The 19188-nt window shown below is 38.7% G+C and overlaps 1 protein-coding gene across 1 annotated transcript in view; it reads right to left on the reverse strand.

Annotated features, from left to right (window-relative positions):
* Positions 1–19188, reverse strand: part of LOC140468175 (voltage-dependent P/Q-type calcium channel subunit alpha-1A-like) — a 620416-nt gene that overhangs the window by 53921 nt on the left and 547307 nt on the right. Inside the window, exons 40-43 of the mRNA XM_072564404.1 lie at positions 19078–19174; positions 9333–9438; positions 8653–8760; positions 7255–7355 (exon numbers count right to left, since the gene is read on the reverse strand). Coding sequence (XP_072420505.1) covers positions 7255–7355; positions 8653–8760; positions 9333–9438; positions 19078–19174 — 412 coding nt within the window. The remainder of the gene's footprint in view (positions 1–7254; positions 7356–8652; positions 8761–9332; positions 9439–19077; positions 19175–19188) is intronic.

Raw genomic sequence — 19188 nt, forward strand, 5'->3', positions numbered from 1 at the left:
TGTTGCAAGTGCTTCAGACTTATCTTTGCACTGATGTGTTGGGCTTTGTGATAGGTTTTACAACAATCTACAATTGCTTAACTGTCATCAGGAGAACTTAAATTCCAGATTTTTATTGGTTTTAAATTCCACTGTTTGTCATAGTAAGATTCAAAACTGAGTCCCCACAATATTACCTAGGACTCTGGATTATTGGTCTAATGACAATACTACGACCAATGCCATCATCTGGCTCACAAAATGTTAGGATGCTAGTACAGTACATAATCAAAAAGGCTAATGTGATGTTATCCTCTATCTAGAGAGGAATTTAACATAAAAGTAAGGATATTATCTTCAGTTGTGCAGGACATTCGTGAGATCACATTTCAAATATTGCATTCAGTTTTGGTCTTCTTTTTAAGGAAGAATGTAAATGCATTGGAAACAGTTCAGAGTCTGATACCTGGAATGAATAGGTTGTGTTATGAAGATAGGTTAGACAGAGTGGGCTTGTTCACACAGGAGATTAGAATAATGAGGGGTGATTTAAATTGCAAAAGATTCTGCAAAGTGTTGACAATACAAGGATATTTCTGCTTGTGAGCCAGTCCAAACAGTGGTGCACTGTGTAATAAAGTAGAAGTGGCCTTTTGAGGAGAAGGATGAGGAGAATTCTTTTCTCTGAGAGTTGTGAGACATTGGAACACACAGCCTCAGAAAGCTGAACCAGGAACGGGGAGGGTGAGAACAGAAAGCCAGGAAGGGTTTGTAGTCTGGGAGTAGGTGGCCAAAGGCCAGGACTGGAAGACAACCACCATTTTGTCAAAGTCAAAAGGGAGAACCAATCCTTTTGCCAATACTCGGAGATAGAGTGGAGAGTTGTTATTTAACTAATTATTTATAAGAACACTAATTATTTATATGAGTGTCCACAATTCTTCTGAGGATGGCTCTCAATTTTAGTTTCCCTCCCCCGAGACATAATCTGAGGTCTTTTCACTCTGTCCCTAATTCTTCCTTACCCTCAGAACAATCCTTCCCTGGTATCTAGTCTCTTACCCTCAGAACTGATCCTTTCCTATGACCTAATCTCTTATCTATGAAACCAATCCTTCCATGAGACACACTCTCTCTTCAAAGCCCCAACAGTCCATCCTGAAGAACCAATATCCTCTAACCAGTGGACAATCTCCTTCCCAATCCCAGAACCAACCCTTTCATAATTTCTCCTCTCTTCACCCCAGTATGTTGTTATATCAAGAATACTGTGGCAGTAAAAGCTGTCTGGATCTAGTTTTGGTTTTGCCTACTGGTCTCATGTTGTAGAGGTCTGATAAGTAACATCAACAGCTCCTGAATTTCTCAATTCCTATGCAGAGAACTAAATCTATGTGGCAAGGCAAACTAAGATTCCTCAAATTTACTTGTATGTGCCTCTATCTTCTTGTTCTGTTTTCTTCTTATTTGAGGGTAGATTTATTCCCACTATACTCTATCAATTTCTGTCATTGTTATAAGCATCTGAATCAAACCAGCTAAGCACTTCTTCAGATCATTTCTAACCAGAATGTAAGTTTTATTTTTTAAAAATATAGACGATAGCTGTCCATCTCACTATCACAGGATAATTGGGGTCTGATTATGTTACAGATGCTTTATTCAAGTCTCAGTGACTCTGGTAATGTGTAACAAAAGGTTTGATAATTTCATATTTAATTGAAGTAATCTCTCTGATTTCTCTCCTTTATTCTGAAAGTTCCAGTTATATGCTTTTACATCTGTTTAATTATGCTGTACGCATTGCTCTTAAATGGTTATTTTTCAATCAGAATTTCAGCAGCCAGTGATGGCAAGATATTGATTGGGCAGCATATGATAATCAAGCCCCATTATCCTTACTCAAATGCCTAAAATAGTGTAATTCCGGAGGATTCTATGGACAATTACAGAAGGGAACTCTGACCTATTTGCCCCACCCTTTCAGCCTGAAATAGAATTCAGTTGCCATTGCTTTTGCCTATTCTATGGAGGTGGCCTTCCATCTCATATGATTATGGTGCTGTGGTGGTCAATACTGTGTTAAGCATTGGCTTGTGTGGTTCAGTAGTCGCTGCTGCAGAAGGTGACAAGAAAGTGCATGATTTGCTGGCCTCTATCTTCTCTGGGCTCTCTCTTTTGTCAGTGGAGTTTTCATTTTGGCTTACTACTTCCAATGCCTCTTCAAACAGTTATCCTCCAAAGGTCAAGGCTATCTGACTATCTCCTAGTTGTCATTTTCAATGTCCCTCATCTTCATATCTCACTTATGGGTGTCCTTGTAGTGAAGGTATGAATGCCCAGGAGGTTGTCGCTCAGTGGCCAATAGGCCATATAGAAAAACTTGGGATATACAACTTCCATTTATCCGATATGTATTATAATTTGTGATGTTTGTGGGTAGCATTTAACATATCATTCCAAGGGTGATAATTACAAAATTATTGTCCATTTTGTAATGGATACTTATTTCTTCTCCTTTTTCCTTCAGAATCCTTAGTATTCCATTGATTGGTTGCATTTTGTCATCCTTCATCTTCATTCTCTCCTCCAATACTTTATTTTATTATTTCAACTCTCACTTTGCTGGTGAGCAATTCAAGAATGATTTTTTTCCTAATATTCTTCTCAGTAAACACTACTTGCCTAATTCTGCATATCCTCTAAAGCCTCACCATCCTTTCAGGGATAGCAACTCACATTCAATAAAGATATTTTTTCTGGTATGTTTGAAGAATACTTTACAGTCCTTTTAACATTCTTTGTAATTATCTAACCCTCACTCTTTGCTTTCCTTACCCTGCCTTCTCTCCTTATTTTTTGTACCTGTATTCTGGATTATTTTATTTATTTAGAGAATGTGCACTTCACTGGTTGGGTCAACATTTACTGCCCACCTGTGGCTGTTCTTGAGAAGGTGGTGGTGAGCTGCTTTCTTGAACCATACAGTCCATGTGGTATCAATAGATCTACAATGCCATCAGGGAGGGTGTTTTTTTTTTGACACACCAACATTGAAGGAATAGTGATATATTTCCAAGTCAGGATGGTGAGTGGCTTGCAATAGGGTACTTGATGATGGTAGTGTTCCCATCTGATTGCAGCCCTTGTCCTTCTAAATGGTAGAAGGTGTGAGTTCAGAAGGAGCCTTGGTGAATTTCTGATGTGCATCTTATAAATGGTACACACTGCTGATGCCGTTTGAGGGTGTGGTGCAATCAAGCAGGCCGCTTTGTCCAGGTTTCTGTCAGCTTCTTGAGTGTTGTTGGAACTGCACTCATTCAGGCAAGTGGGAAATATTCCATCACACTCTTGACTTGTATCTTGTAGATGGTGGACAGATTCTGGTGAGTCAGGAGGTAAATTGCTTGTTGCAGGACTTGGTAACCTATAAACTGTTCTTGTATTTATTTCACATTTATATAGCTAGTCTTGGTCAGTTTCTGGTCAATGGTAGCCCTCAGGATGTTGACAGTGTTGGATTCAGTGATGTTAGTGACATTGTGTATTCAGGGCTGATGGTTAGATTCTTCCTTGTTGGAGATGGCCATTGCTTGGCACTTGTGTAGCATGACTGTTATTTGCGACTTTTCAGCCCAAGCTTGGATATCATCCAGGTTTTGTTGTATTTACACATGGACTGCTTCAGTATCTGAGGAGTCGCAAATGGCACTGGATATTTGTGCAATCAGTAGCAAACATCCCCATTTCTGACCTTATGGAAAGATAATTGATGAAGCAGCTGAAAATGGTTAGGCCATGACACTGAGGCACTTCTAAGCTTCTGTGATGCAGTAGTAGAGACCTTCCCCCTGGACTAAGAGGCCTAGGTTCAAGTCCCACCTGCTCCAGAGGTGTGTAATAAGATCTCTGAATAGGTTGATTAGAAAATATCTGCCGGAGGAACTCCTGCAGAACTGTCTTGGAACTGAGATAACTAACCTCCAACAATCACAACCATCTTCCTATGTGCTAGATTTGAATCTAGCAAGTGGAGTGTTTTTTCCCCGATTCCCATTGACTCTAATTTTGCTAGGACCTTTCATGCCACACTCAATCAAATGTGGTAATAATATTAAGAGAATAACTAGTAATGCTTTATTGATAGTTTAAAAGCTATTTATCTATCTGCAACATTCTGAAATGTAGCTTCTTTAATGGTATATATTTATTTTGCAGTGGGATCCCACATTTTTCTGTTACTTGATCATTAATCACAATGTCTTTATCCCTGTAGGCATGCAAACAAACCGCTTCAGAAAGGAATCTGAGTAGCAACTAGTGACCAGAAATTTTACCTTCTCTATTTACACCCATTTATATTTCCAGCTTTGCCTTTTCTTTCCTATTTGCTCCTTCCTAGCTATAAAATGACTGAAACCTTACTGAGAATCAAGAAATGTGGATAGCTCATTAGATAGGTGGAGAAGCTGCAGAAGACACTGTAGGAGGGTGGGCAAAGAAGTGACAGATGGAATACAATGTGGGAAAGTGTAAGTTCATCTAGTAGGAAGAATAGAGGCATAGACTATTTTCTAAATGGGGAGAAAATTCAGAAACCTGAAATGCAAAGGGACTTAGAGTCCTAATCCAGGATTCTCTTAAGATAAACTTGCAGGTTGAGTCAGTAGTTATGTAGGCAAATGCAATGTTCACATTTATTTTGAGAGGACTAGCATATAAAAACAGGGTTGTATTTCCAAGGCTTTATAAAGCTTTAGTCAGACCACATTTAGAGTAGGGTGAGCAATTCTGGGCCCCATACCTCAGGAAGGATGCACTGGCCCTGGAGCGGGTCCAGAGGTCGTTCACAAGAATGGTCCCAGGAATGAAAGTCTAAATACATGAGGAACATTTAAGGACTCTGGGTCTATACTCAATGGAATTTGGAAGGATGAAGGGAGATATAATTGAAACGTACAGAATACTGAATGGTCTGGACAGAGTGGATGTTGGGAAGATGTTTCCATTAGCAGGACAGATTAGCATCTGAGGGCACAGATTTACAATAAAGGGAAGACCCTTTATAAAGGAAAGACCCTTTAGAACAGAGATGTGAAGAAATTTCTTCAGCCAGACAGTGGTGAATCTTTGGAATTTATTGCCACAGAAGGTTGTCGAAGCCAGGTCATTGAGTATATTTAAGACAGAGACAGATAGGTTCTTGATAGTCAAGAGGATGAAAGGTTATGGGGAGAAGGTGGGAGAATGGGATTGAGAAAGTTATCAGCCATGATTGAATGGCAGAGCAAACTCAATGGGCCAAATAGCCTAATTTCTGCTTCAATGTCTTATGGTCTTATAGATGGTTTGGTTTGGTATGTAGGAACCAGTATTTGGGACAGAATATGTAATTGAAATAATCAAGTGTTTAGTTGTGCACAACCACAATGAGAATGACATGTCTCCTACTCAATTCTAAGAAACAACTTATTTCTCTTCATCTCCTGTTTCACCTCCTTATTGTTTATATTATGAGGAAAATTGCTCCTTTGAACTCCCCGATATTACAAAAGTGTATAAAAAACAAATACTTGTATCATAAATAATATTGCTTAATTGACTGCTTATGAACAAAGGTAGGGCTTTGATCTACAGCCTAACTTGTAACCGCTGATCTGGGAGGTAATGGTTCAAGACCCAACTTCTCCAGAGATATTATAACAGGTTGATTAGGAAAATCCGTAACTGCCACAAGTATACTTTTTCAGAGCGTAGATCCCTAAAGATTTTCTAAAGATTCCACATTTATAAAATAGCAATGTGTTGTCTTACTGATAAAGTTTATAAATTCACAACTATACAAACTATAAGTTAGCATGAATGCTTGACATTTCAAACACTATGTCTCAAAGTGTCAAAACTTTGCAAAGAAATGCCCTTCTATCATGAACTCTCAAGGGCAAAACTTGCAGTATCTAATGTACAGATCCCATTCACCAACATTCAGCCTCGAACTGACCATAGGATGTATCGAATAATACTACCTCCTCCACCCCCAAGTAGTGATCAAGTGCAGCTTCACTGTACCAGCTAAACATTGCAACTATGTTCTGCCTCCTGACATCATAGGTGATGAACTACTTTACATACATGCTAGTATATTTACAATTTACATGGCCATTTGTTTTAATATACTTTTGGGTACAATTAACATTTTCTGGGTTGAATACGATTCTAAAACCTGATATATCTGGTTCTAGCATTGACCATGGATAACAATATTAACATTACATGCCAGAATACTGAATTAATTGGTTCAGTGTTATGCATATGGACAATATAATGTATTCAAAATAAAATAAAAGGGACCAGATGCACTTTAAAGCAGGGAAGAAATCAGCAAGAAGCGCATAGGAAAACAAAAAAAAATTCAATACTCCTGAACAATGAATTGATTAAACAAAGATTGATACATTTTAATATCCAACAGGCTCAACCAAACTAAATAGCAAACTTCTCCCATCAAAAGGGGCATCACTTTGCATAAAAGACATGGTAAACGCTTTCTAATTTTGTTGCTGGAATAGAAAATTGCATTCTTCAGCTCCTCCATATCCTCCAAAAAGCAATTATAATACAGATGTTTTTTTAAATTAACATTTTGGCACTTTTATCTATATATAAATATAAAAATGTTAACAAGTTTTTAACGAAAAAGTGAAGAAACAGATATCCATAATTTTGGGGAACTCCAGTAAGAGTATTTGAAGGAGCAGTCAAGCCTTGTTTCTCTTACTCTCAATAAATCTCAAGTTGCTGATGCTAATTGACTTGTGTTTTACTTTAGCATTTATCCAACAGAAAATAGTGCAACAGTGCTAAGAACAGCCCTTTCCAAACCTTTAGGCCCAAAAAATTCAAACAGGACAAATGGGCAAGAGAGAGGTATGTTCAGATGGAAACATACTTCATGAGGCTGCATGGGCTATACTGCTAGGACTTACCAGCCATGCATGACCCAAGGCTTGTATACCCCAGATTTGCTGAGATGCAAAAATAAGTAACTATGTTGGGAAATCAGTGCTGTTAAAAATATTTCAATCTCTATTGGTGACTTCTGAAGTGGAACAGCATGAATGGAAATGTGTAAAAAGCATACATCAAGCAAAATTGGAAGCACAGCAAATTAAGAAGAGCTGTTTGTCTTTCTCTGTATGATTCTTTCTCGGTTTCTTTTTTTGGATAGTATGACATCATTTGCGATTCAATCACTTCTGTCCACTATGGTAGTACCTGCTCCTCACGGAGTAGCTGGAGCTTTTTGGCTTTGCTTTGTCGATAATATTCCATGATCATCATAGCTGCGTAGATCTTGCCCACGGTAAGGTCAGTTGCTGTAGGCAGGAAGGTCAGAAGTCAAGAAGAGGATTTAGAAAACTGAAACAGAGAATTGTGGTTCAATTTCCAATCTCCCCTGGACCTCTCTTCTAAACATCCTGTAAATTTTCATTCATACTACTTTTGAATGCTCTGAAAATCTGTTAACTTTCACATAGGCACAATGAGAAAGATGAAAAAAATTGATGACTGATTTCACTCTCTCAACACATGCTTTTCACTGAGACTTATCCACAGGAACCAGCTGTATAGCCAAAGTTTATAACCATCTGTTTCTGAAGCACTTCATTTAAAAAAGTAAAATAGAATTTGAAAATAGAAGAGGACAATATTATTTTTGTAGCTAATGAGCTATGAAGAGAAGCAAAGTTTGACAGTGAGTACTCTGATGCCTAATGGTCAGTGAGGATTAAAGGATGGTGTCTGAACCCTGAATGAAAATAATGTTATAACGAATCTGGAATGATGATGATGAATGGAGTGCAGGAATCTTAAATAAACTTGCCACTGAGTTGCTAGCTTTGGTGTCAAGTTTCAAATGTCAGAGGGCAGCTGATTCTGCTGTAGATAAGAACTTTACAAATGGCAAACACTGGTTTTACAGTATAAATTAGCCACTAAGAAAGCAATTGAGCAAGTCCGTATATCAAGAATGAGCAATAATACCAAAACCCATGTTTAGCTGTGGTGTTAGAGTTAACCGGGGGGGGGGAGAGATGAAATTAGGGAGTTCAGATTATCATGCTCTTTCCCAATAATGTCACTCACTTGGTTCACATGTAGTATTGACAGTGACATGACAGGAACCTGCCCTCCTGGTGGTATGCTATGAAAAGATATGAGATAGGCTGGGGATTTTCCTTGGAGCAGAGAGGTTGAAGAGGAACCTGACTGAAGTCTACAAATTATGAGAGCCATAGATAGGGTAGATTGGAAGGAATATTTCCCTTTAATGGAGGGTTCATTAATGAGGATGCATGGATTGAAGGTAAGGGGAGGGAGGTTTAGAGGGGATTTAAGATCTTTTTTCACTCAGAGGGTGGTGAATATCTGGAACTCACTGCCTAAAAAGGTGGCAAAGGTAGGAATGGCATAAAGTTTATGTAGTATTCGATGAGTACATGAAAACCCACAGGATACAAGGTAATGGGCCAAGTGGTGGGAAATGGGATTAGAGTAGATAGTAGGCTTGATGAGCTGAAAAATCTCTTTCTATGTTATAATACTCTATGACTCCATGTGTAAAGAACTGATGACAAAGAAAATGAAAGTTATAATGAGATCTGCACTTACATTTGTGAGGCGTGACCAGTAGATCAATTGTCTTCTGTGAGAGGTTTGGCCAGATAGACATCATCTCTTTCCTCAATTCTCGGTCCATTTGGTGTTTATCAGCCCCTCCTAAGAGATAAAATTGGTAGAATATTTGGGATAAATTATAAAAAGGCTGCAATTATTGCAAAAATGTCTTTATGGGCAACCACAATGGAACAAGGCTTGCTGTGCCACATGCAGATAGTACAGGTGGAAGGTTTCCCTGTATTATCTGGTTGTCTGCAACTGAGCAAAGCAGTCGTGGTATATAACTGAATTTTGCTTTACTGCCTGAAAGTAAAATGGAAATAGGTTCAATAAAGACAGTCAAGAGGGAATTATATGGTTATTTAAATAGAAACAATAAGCAGAGCTACTGGGAAAAGGCAGGAGAATACTTAGAGGTGCTGTACAGCTTCTGCACCCTACATCAGTTTTGTGATTCTGAGATGAGAATACAATAGTTGATAATGTGAAATTATGTGGCAGTAAACCTTCATTTAAATGTCGGGGTACATCCATCTTTCACCTTTTAAGTATTGTGAAATAATTATGCACAAGACTTATAAAAATCTTCACAATTGTTTTTTGTTCGTGTATGGTGGTAGTAATTACACAGTCAGCAGAGGCATGACAGTTAAATAAAACCCACACTATACCTTTTGCTATTTTGATATCCAAGGCTGTCCTAATAAGTGCCATAAGTGTGGAGTTGAAGTGCACGCTGTTGTCTTCAGCAACTGGTAAATCCATTCGGAGAAGCCTCTGTAGGGAATCAATCACAACGAACCTAGCCCAAAGCACTGTTTGCTGTTTGGCTGAGTTACCACAAATCACCTGTATGTTCCTTTCATTTTAATCTAAACATTGTCAAATAGTTTATTCCATTCATGTACAAATGTAAATACATAGGTCATCATTGCAATTTAACACGATGCACACAAATATTCCGTGGAACAACACACAATGCAATGGTCATTCCCAGTTCCACTTGAGGTACTAACATCCAGTTAACAAACACAAGAGATGCAGGTGCATGCAACATGCAAAAGTACCCCACAGGACAAGCAGTGCAGTCAAGTTGACACAGAAGCTTCCAAGGAAAAGACACTGGATTTCATTCACAGCTACACTATAATAGGCTATTGCTTAAAATCTGCTCTCTCAATGCAATGGAGCATTATTCAAGGATAAGTAACAGCAGCATTCAGAGGTTCTTGAGTGAATTAGGAAGGAACAAGTATAGTGCATTTAATGCAATTAAAGCTGGTGACAATGAAATGATTTCAACATTATCTTTCCGGGAAATGCAATGCCAGTAATAGGGCTGAAAGAAAGCGAAAGATACAGTAATTGAGAGAGGAAGGTAGGCAAAGAAAGCATGAGATGGTTGGGTGGGGGATGGGAAGGGGAATGAGACAGTGGGATAGCTGAAGCATGAGAGTGTTATTAGGAGAGCTGTCCAGAAAACAAGTTGTGCTTATATAAGGAAGAATAGAACTCATTTAATCTATACATGTTCTCACTCCAGGGTTGTGAAGTCTTCTACTTTGTTGAGTTAGTGACATATTTCTATGGCTGTGTGCCTATGAACATGATGTTTGGACAGGAAACTATAGTTCCTCAGGTGGTCTCCAGATGTCTATCAGTAGTTGCACTGGGTCCTCAGGAGTGTGCCGTTATTTCATTATTTGTAAAGGGTCTCAGCCAGGCTGATCTGGTTATTTGTGTTGTGAAGTGGAACACTCTGAAGGCACTCAAGTCCTGAACATGGTAGTGTTAACGTTTAGATCAGGACTACAATCCCAAACAGCATTTTGACTGTGAAGACCACTCTCAGGAATGACTGAACTCAGTACAATGCAGAGTGACAAAAAGGACACAAGGTTCCATCAACAGGCAGCTCCTTATGTGTATCAAGGATAGATCATTAGATTCTTCCTTGTTGAAGATGATCATTACCTGGTATTTGTGTGGTGTGAATGTTAGTAGCCAGGTATTAGTACAAATCTAGATATTTTCCAAGTTTTGCTACATGTGGGTATGGCCTGCTTTAGTATCTTAGGAGTTGTGAACAGTACTGATCACTATACAATTATCAGTAAATATCGTCACTCCCTGACCTTATGATGGAGAGAATGTAATTGAGGAGGCAGCTGAAGGTTCTTGGGCCTGTGATGTTATACTGAAAACCTCAATATTAGTTATGAGTAAATGGGTGCACTTTAGAGTTAACCAGTCAGAACAAAAGATGCATATCTTTCACCATATAGAACCTCAAAGAATGGCTTGGAAGATTAGGGGGCATCAAGATTGTTACATTGCATCCTTCCCAACAGCACAGAACTTTCCAAACAAGTAGTAGTGCTTGGAAGGACAGGAAATGTCAGAAAAGATAAAAGGACATCAAAAAAAGCCCACGGATACAATAAGATAATCACAAAGGATAATGTAAACATGGGGAGGTAAGAGGTTAAAGTTCACTGCTCCTTTATCTTTTTCATTTCTAAAAAGATTTCCAGACTCTGGTAGAGGCTGGGGTAAGGTAGAAGTTTGATCTGTATTTGATGACATTCTTTGTGTAAACCGGAATGACAAGGCCAGCTCCTTTCAATGGGGAATTAGCTTTTGGAAGTTTTACAAGCTAGTTGATTTATGAATGTCTAATGCTGGGTAATTTCTTTTTGCTATCCTTAGTTTTCTCTCTCACTCTAGATTTTCTTCAATTTTACAATCAGAGGTCTTTGTACGTATGTGTTATCAAAGACAAGGCATTTGTGATCTAAATGGCAGAGATATATAAATGATGAAATATTTAACCAATTAATCAATGGAGGGGAACTGCTTTTTGGTAGGGAACTCAATGAGTTGTGGGAAGTGCTGATTGTAACATTACAATAAATATCATATGTCAATACTGAGTTTTATGTTTATTTGAGACTGGTGGAGCAAACTGTGGAATCATTAGAGACTTAATTAATTGTTTGATATTATTCAACTATGGAAACTTTCAAAGTACTCTACTAACTGAACTGCTTATTTTTGTGGTCATGTACAAAATCAACACATAAGGTATGGTACACAGTGTAGTGGAAAGCTTAACAGTGAATGGGGAGGAAAAAGATTTAAACTTACAGGGAAGATCAGGAAGGAAGGGACAGTTCTACTGGGGAAAGAAACAAGATCAGCCGCTACTGCTTATCAACAGACTTTTGAATTTGAATTATGGCCTTGAGAGGACAAAAGGTAGGAATGACCCCTGAGGGAGGGAGATTTAAACAGGAATGCTGTGGGCCCAAGCTCTCTCACACTTCTTAAACTACAGTACACGAAGTGGGTAAACCAGATAAGATGCATGGAGAAACAGGGAGATCATATAGCGAAGGGGACTATTTATCTAATTACCTAATTACAGAAAAGCAATAAAAATTGCTTTTTTAAAATTTACATTTAGAGCCATTGCCCCGCTCCTCTCAAATTACTTTTTAATACCTTCCTCAAAAAAACTTTCTCAATGTAGTAGGTTCAAATATTCCAAAGTATATTTGTCAGCATCCTGACAGCCTGTGTCTGATGTCCACTTAATAAGTCCCATTCCTAATATCCTAAAGAATGTAAATCCACCTTGTAACCTTTCAAAGGGCAATCTAAACAGCACAGATGATATGTCAGCAACAGTAAGGCAGCATGACTTATTCCTAGGATTACCCAGTTGTAATACAAGTATTGACTGACATCCCTTACGTAATGTCTGGAATATCTAGGAGGAAGCAGTAAGAATTCAATCAAAAAATTTCTACTGCTCCACATGATGAGGAACATCATGTGAGTAGCAATCAAACCTTATTTCCTGAATAGCCAGCTAATATAAAATAGACTGGAACATTACCACAAACCAATTGTTATTAGTTAATGTCAAACTTCATGTCCGCATGGGATGGTCTAATGTTTTGGCAGTGTTGAAGTGGGTATCTGTAATAGCAAAAGACTCCCCACCCCAATCGGTGAATAAGCCTGACAGGATCAAAGTCTGGCACTTACGTGGTGATCAGGAGCTTTCTGGGCCAATCAGGACCCAAGGCAGAGATGTCCCACCCAAACTTAAGCTGCCGTCCAATCAATTTGCACTTCTGACAGATCTCTTTCCAAACAAATAATCTGGAGAGGAACTAGGGAAATTGAATTTTGCAGACAACAAAGCAACCCTCAATATCAAGTGAAAAGCAGTCTGGCCTTGCAAGCCTGTCAGTCTAGACTTTAACCATCACATCCATCTTGATCCCCAAGCATCATGCAATCTATGGATTGTCAGGCTTGCCTTTATCTTTCTTTCCCTTTTATTCTGTATAATAATTAGATAAACAAAAACTTATCACCATTACCTTTCCTGCACTGTTTAAAACTAAAGTTGTTAGAGGTGGTTATGATCAAGAATGCACTGCTTGAGAATTGGTGGAACATAGGGACATAACAACATAGGAATTAGGAGTGGGAGTAGGCAATTCAGCTCTTCGAGCTCACTCCACCATTTAACATGATCGTGGTTGAGTTTATCCTGGTCTCAACTCCAGTTTCCTGCCTGCTCCACGTAGCCTTTTATCCCACTTTTCATCGGAAACCTAAATAGTATTTTTCTTGAATTTGTTGATTGATTCTGCCTCCACTACACTCTGGGGCAGAGTTCCACAGATTCACAACCCTCTGGGAGAAGTAGTTTCCCCTCATCTTAGTTCTGAACTTACCTCCTCTCACTCTATATCTATGACCTCATGCTTGAGAGTGTCCCACAAGGGAGAATATCTGTTCAATGTTCACTTTTATCAAACCCCTTTAGCATTTTATATACCTCAAAAAATCCCTCCCTCATTCTTCTGAACTCCAGTGAGTACAAGTCCAAGCTATTCAACCAATCCTTTTATGGCAGCCCTTTCATCCCTTGAATCAATCTGGTGAGCTTCCTCCAAACTGCCTCCAGTGTCACCACATCCTTCCTCAAGTTAAGAAGATCAAAACTGGACAAGGGTACTGGATAAAAATGTTCAAGGCTTCAGGAAACTGTGGAGTGCGGGTCTGGCTGAGTTAATCTTGCAGAGAGCTGACACAGACATGCACCAATTGATCTTCTGTGGTGCTTCCATGTATCCAAAGTTTAAAGATGTACAGGTTAGATGGATTGGTCATGCTAAATTGACCATAGTGTCCAGGGATGTGCAGACTGGGTGGATTAACCATGGGAAATTCAGGGTTACAGGGTTAGGGTAGGGGTTCAGTCGAGGTGGGATGTTCTTCAGAGGGTTAATGTGGACTTGATGGGCTGAATCATCTGCTTCCACACAGTAAGGTATTCTTTGATTTAAGATTCTGTACATAATTGTGTATTCTGACTGACAGAACATCAGGCATGCCATTTCAAGCTCTTCACTAGGTTTTCCATATTCCACAGTGCAACTTAAGACTACTATCAATGTCTAGTTGTGAGCATATTGCTTGGGACCACAATCTCCAACATACTCCACTGCCCATCTTTCACAGTGTATTGTACATTACTATCTGTTCCTTGGTCTGTCACTCTATCCAACCCCTGTTTTCCCACAGAACATTCTTTCTGCAGTCCCACAGACTGAGACAGACCGCTCCATCACTACCCATTTGAATCTCATTTCTAGTTTGTATCTTACCCTCAGTATCAAGACCATCTGTTTAAAGTCGCCAATAATATATTTAATACTCTTAATTTCTCCATAGATTTTGAAACAACGAAACCTCTATTCTCAGTCTCAAAATACTTCTCTTGTACTTGCATTATCACATTCATTTTTAGCTCCCCTTCAATTTCTGGTTTATATACTGTTGGTGACCAGATCCATTGCTCACCTTATCTGTTGTTCACTTATCCAGCTATACTTTTTTTTTTGCAACTGTGCTTTCTTTCCAGCTGTTTCAAGAAGAAAGTTGAGGATGTTCCACAACTTTCTTTGGATTAATAACAGCAAGATTAAATCTGCTCCATCAGAAACTGGTCACTGTTGCAAACTCAACCCTACCCACCCACCCTACTGCCAGTTGATCCTGAGGCTAAACCCAAAAATAGATTAAAGCGGTACTGGAAAAGCACAGCAGGTCAGGCAGCATCCGAGGAGCAGGAAAATCGATGTTTCGGGCCAAAGCCCTTCATCAGGAATGAGGCCTCATTGCTGAAGAAGGACTTTTGCCCGAAATGTCGATTTTCCTGCTCCTCGGATGCTGCCTGCTCTGCTGTGCTTTTCCAGCACCACTCTAAACTTGATTCTAATCTCCAGCATCTGCAGTACCCACTTTTGCCTAAACCCAAAAATGCACATCCTCAATATCCCAAATGAGCCCAAACTGAGCTTTGCACTCCACTTGGTTTTACTGCCATATGTTATCTCCTGTGCAATCGCTCATGTCCCTCTCTACTTCACCTTCCCTGCTTAGGAAACTCTTCATTCTGAACTTCTCCAAAGAAAGACATTATTCATTCTGGATTATTAGAACAACCCTCTGTAAAAATACACTTGGCCTGGGTTTTGTTATGATACCCTCATTCAAAGAGCTGTTTATAAATAAGTAAGATGCAATTCATATTGTAATTAAGTCAGTCATATTAGAAAGTCAGCAAATATATCCTTTGAGAAGTCTATTCTTCTAAGATTCATGGATATTCAATTTAAATTTATTTAGGTTCTCCTTTTAGAAAGCTGAACTGTATTAACTCAAATACCATGACCCTATACTTCTGAGGAGGGGTAGGCTCAGGGTGACATTTTGTGAATCATAGGATTAATTTGTTCAAGAAAAGTGCAGGGTATTGACATTGTCACCTCATCATCAATTGCAGCACTGAGATAGTTCACTAACATGGCTTGTAGAAATGTGCTCAGCTTTCAAACTTGTGACAAAATCAATGCCCAGTATTCTTGGTGTTGAGTGCTGAAATCATTAGTGGCACTGGTTAGCCGGCGAATGAAGGATCCATAGGAATGGAAGGTAAAGCTATAGGATAGTGTTCGCCTTTGTAAATGCTCTTTCCATTGACATATGAATCCAAGTTGAAAACATTCAGTGGCCTTCATACCCTCACCAACAAAAAAAGAAGTAGCTGTGGATTCCAACTCTGGTGATGTCCCAAAGCAGAGCAGGCCAGAGGCCTAGAAAACATGGAGCAAGACGGGAGTGCCATGTGTGACAGGATCTAGGCTGCAAGCAGCTATAATAATTATTAATACCACAAATGAAGCATCTGTATCTTATTTTAGTCGGTTTGTAGGAAAACATATAGATTTTAAATTGTAATATTGATTTTCACATCCATTCTTTGTTGTCTGTTAACTGAGCATGTATGTCACCTTGAGGTGAGAATTGGGCAAAAAATGTTGAAACAGGGGGAAGAATAGGAAACAGAAAAGAGAGATTATCCATGGGCTGGAAAGAAAGATTATGCATAGGCTGGAAAAAGGAGGTTGCATGTAAACTGGATTATATGGAGGGGAGGGGGGGTAGGGTGGGGGCGGTGGAACCATGCCTCAGATGGGTGCACTGATATGCCAACATTTCAACTTTTAACAAGGATTTCTGTTCTTCTCTGTGGGAAACACCCTGTCACAACCAAGCATGGGACAGGATAGCTCCCAACATCACAACATAGATACTTTATTGTTTTGCAAGCAAAATATAATTGAAGTCAATTGTAGCACTAAATATGATACAATATAATATTTTTCTGGGAAGCCTCATTTAAAACCACAAAACAAATTTGGTGAAGACAGTGCAGTTCAATGTTGGATTATCTCAAGGGCCCATATTTTGCTCACTTTCTGGTGATTTTCCATTAATGTTGGCACATCTTTACATTGCAGCATGCATAATAGTGAGGGAAGAGAAAGAGGAAGAGAGAATAAACACAAATGATTAACCAGGTGTATTATGTAGGAATAAGGGACCAATACAGGTTAGAACTGCATTGACAGGAAAAAAATAGGTAAAAGGTGGAAAAGTTAGTAACAGTTAAACGGTCAGAGGTGAATGTAAAAATCAGAACTATTTAATGCTTGAAAATTCTATTCTTCAACCTGAATACCTGAAGAGAAATCGAATTTGCCGTTTCTGAAACACAGAATAATCATGCAACCCACAGGAAGGGGAGTGTGCTTGTTGTAAAACAACTTTTCTACATTGAAATTTTTAAAAAGATTTATTGACGTCAATCAAAATAACATTTTTGATCTGATTCAGGTTTCACCATGCTAAAGAAGGCTGGATTTAAATTCTGTTTTGCATTCAAAATACAAAAACATCAGTAGTAAAGTGGGTGATAGTTTGATGATGCATTTCTGTCCAACACTCAGACCTCACAGCTTCTCAGGATCTCACTTCTCCTAACTCTCTCCAGGAGGGTTCCTCAAGCCATCAGATGTGGAAACTCTCCAAATGCATGTAAGGCTTCTCTCATCACTAGTGAGATTTGATCACATTCTAAATGAAGATTCACTGTAGGGGAAATTTGCCATGCACACTAATCAGAAGAATTTAAGTACCTGTGCCTTTTGTTTTGATTCTATATGAAGCAAAAACAGAGTAATCTGTTTCAGGGAATTTTGATTGGTAACTTGAATATCAACTAGCTTAAAAGGACAATGTTCATGTTGCATAAAGACCCAACAAGTAAATGCACAAGCTATTGTAATAATGAATCGCAAAGACCAGCAAGGTCTCAGGTTCCAGCTATAGTTTCTCAGACAGGATGGTGGTTAGATTCAGTATCCTTGATCTCCATTCAATGATGAGTGTTGAACTATACATGTGTGAATATCAGCTGATGTCAGGGTCAGATGGCAATGGAATCTCTCACCACCTCATGAGTCAAATAGCTTGGCAATGTTTATTATTTAGCTTTACCTACAAAAATTACAAACCATTGGAGTGATAAGAGTTATTGTATTTGTGAAACCCATATTTAGGTAATAGTGCCGCAAAGAGAGATGAGAAATTTGAAGTAAGGGAATAAAGGACCTACATTCATTGTAATTGATTGCTGAAGTAGGATAAGTTGATTTTGGATAAAGCTAACTTGAGAGGTTACAGAATGGAATATCTTGTTGGGGGTGAGAAGTGGGGATTACACATTTTAGTTTCTTCCTTAGATGTAAATTCACTTCAAGGCCTATATCTAAATTCATTTATTAGAATAGATGTGGATGGATGTGAATAAATTGAGGTCCAGTATGGACAAACAAATCTCAGACAAAGTGATACCTTCCTCCTTTTCTCTTCCATGCAAATCCACACATCAGGTAATCAAAAGGGAAGACTGGCAGATTTGCCATAGGAGCCTATGCATTGTTTGTTAGTTATCCTAATGCAGCAGTGAACATCTGAAGCTCATCTGAAGGGAATGGAAGATGCAAACTATGAATAAAATCAAGAAAAAGAATTCAAGAGGGTCTGGTCCAGTGAAGTGTAGTGAATCTTTTTCTGATAGCATTATCTGTAAATTCTAAAGGCAGATGAAGGGATTAAATGTAGCCTAATATCACAACTAAAAGCAAGTTGTTTGCTCAATTTTATAAATCATTTGTTGGATCAAACACTGCAAGGAGGCAGAAAAATAAATTTGCCACAATGGTTTTCAATTAAGAGAAAGTAATTGATTTAAAATAAATCCTCCTAAATGAAAGTAATGTCTGCTTTTTAGATAAATATTTCATCAACTAATAGGTAGATCGTATTTATTGTCAACCCTCTCAGACTCCTCCCACTTCTTTTGGACTGCACGATCCCTGAACCTAACAGTTCAAAGGTCACAGATTTTCTCCAACACACTGAACACTAAGGACACATTTCTACCTTATAAGCAACTCGCGCAGGGCATTTCTTCCCCAGGCCTAAGGGTGGAGACATGTGTCTCAACATCTCATACATATCAGTGTAACTGATGCGGCCACTTTGTAGCAGAAATGAGGCAAAAAGATGTATCCAAGACGAACGAAAACAAAAATGGAAGGAAACAAACAAAACAAAAAAAATTACAAGGTTATTCTTTATGGGTCTGTCAATTGCAGAAATTCACCCAATATCTATGCAATGTTTAAATATTGCATAGAAATACAGAGAACATTTTCTTTCCTCTGCCTGTTTTGAGGAGATGCCAGTCTTTGTCAATGCAGTTTCTGTCCCTAAAGTAATGAACACTAGTATACCCAAGATGCCGAGTGGTATTGATTACGACAAGCAGCAATGGCTGAGGTTGAGGTTGATCAGTGCATTTCCATGCTATTTTCTCTAGGTGACTGCATTTTCCTGCACATTCTACTTCAAGAAATGCAAAAAAAGAGAAAGCACACTCATTCATTGATGCTTAGGTTGGTAGGTTAGTGGAAGTCAAACCTTGCAGGCCACCCTATGAGGACATTTCTTGCCTAAGCCCAGAGGGGGTGAGATAACACGCAATAAACTGTACATATCCTTATAATGAATTCGACCGCTGGAAAAAGAATA

This window comes from Chiloscyllium punctatum, chromosome 46 (genome assembly GCF_047496795.1).
Source record: "Chiloscyllium punctatum isolate Juve2018m chromosome 46, sChiPun1.3, whole genome shotgun sequence".
NCBI classification, from domain to species: domain Eukaryota; kingdom Metazoa; phylum Chordata; class Chondrichthyes; order Orectolobiformes; family Hemiscylliidae; genus Chiloscyllium; species Chiloscyllium punctatum.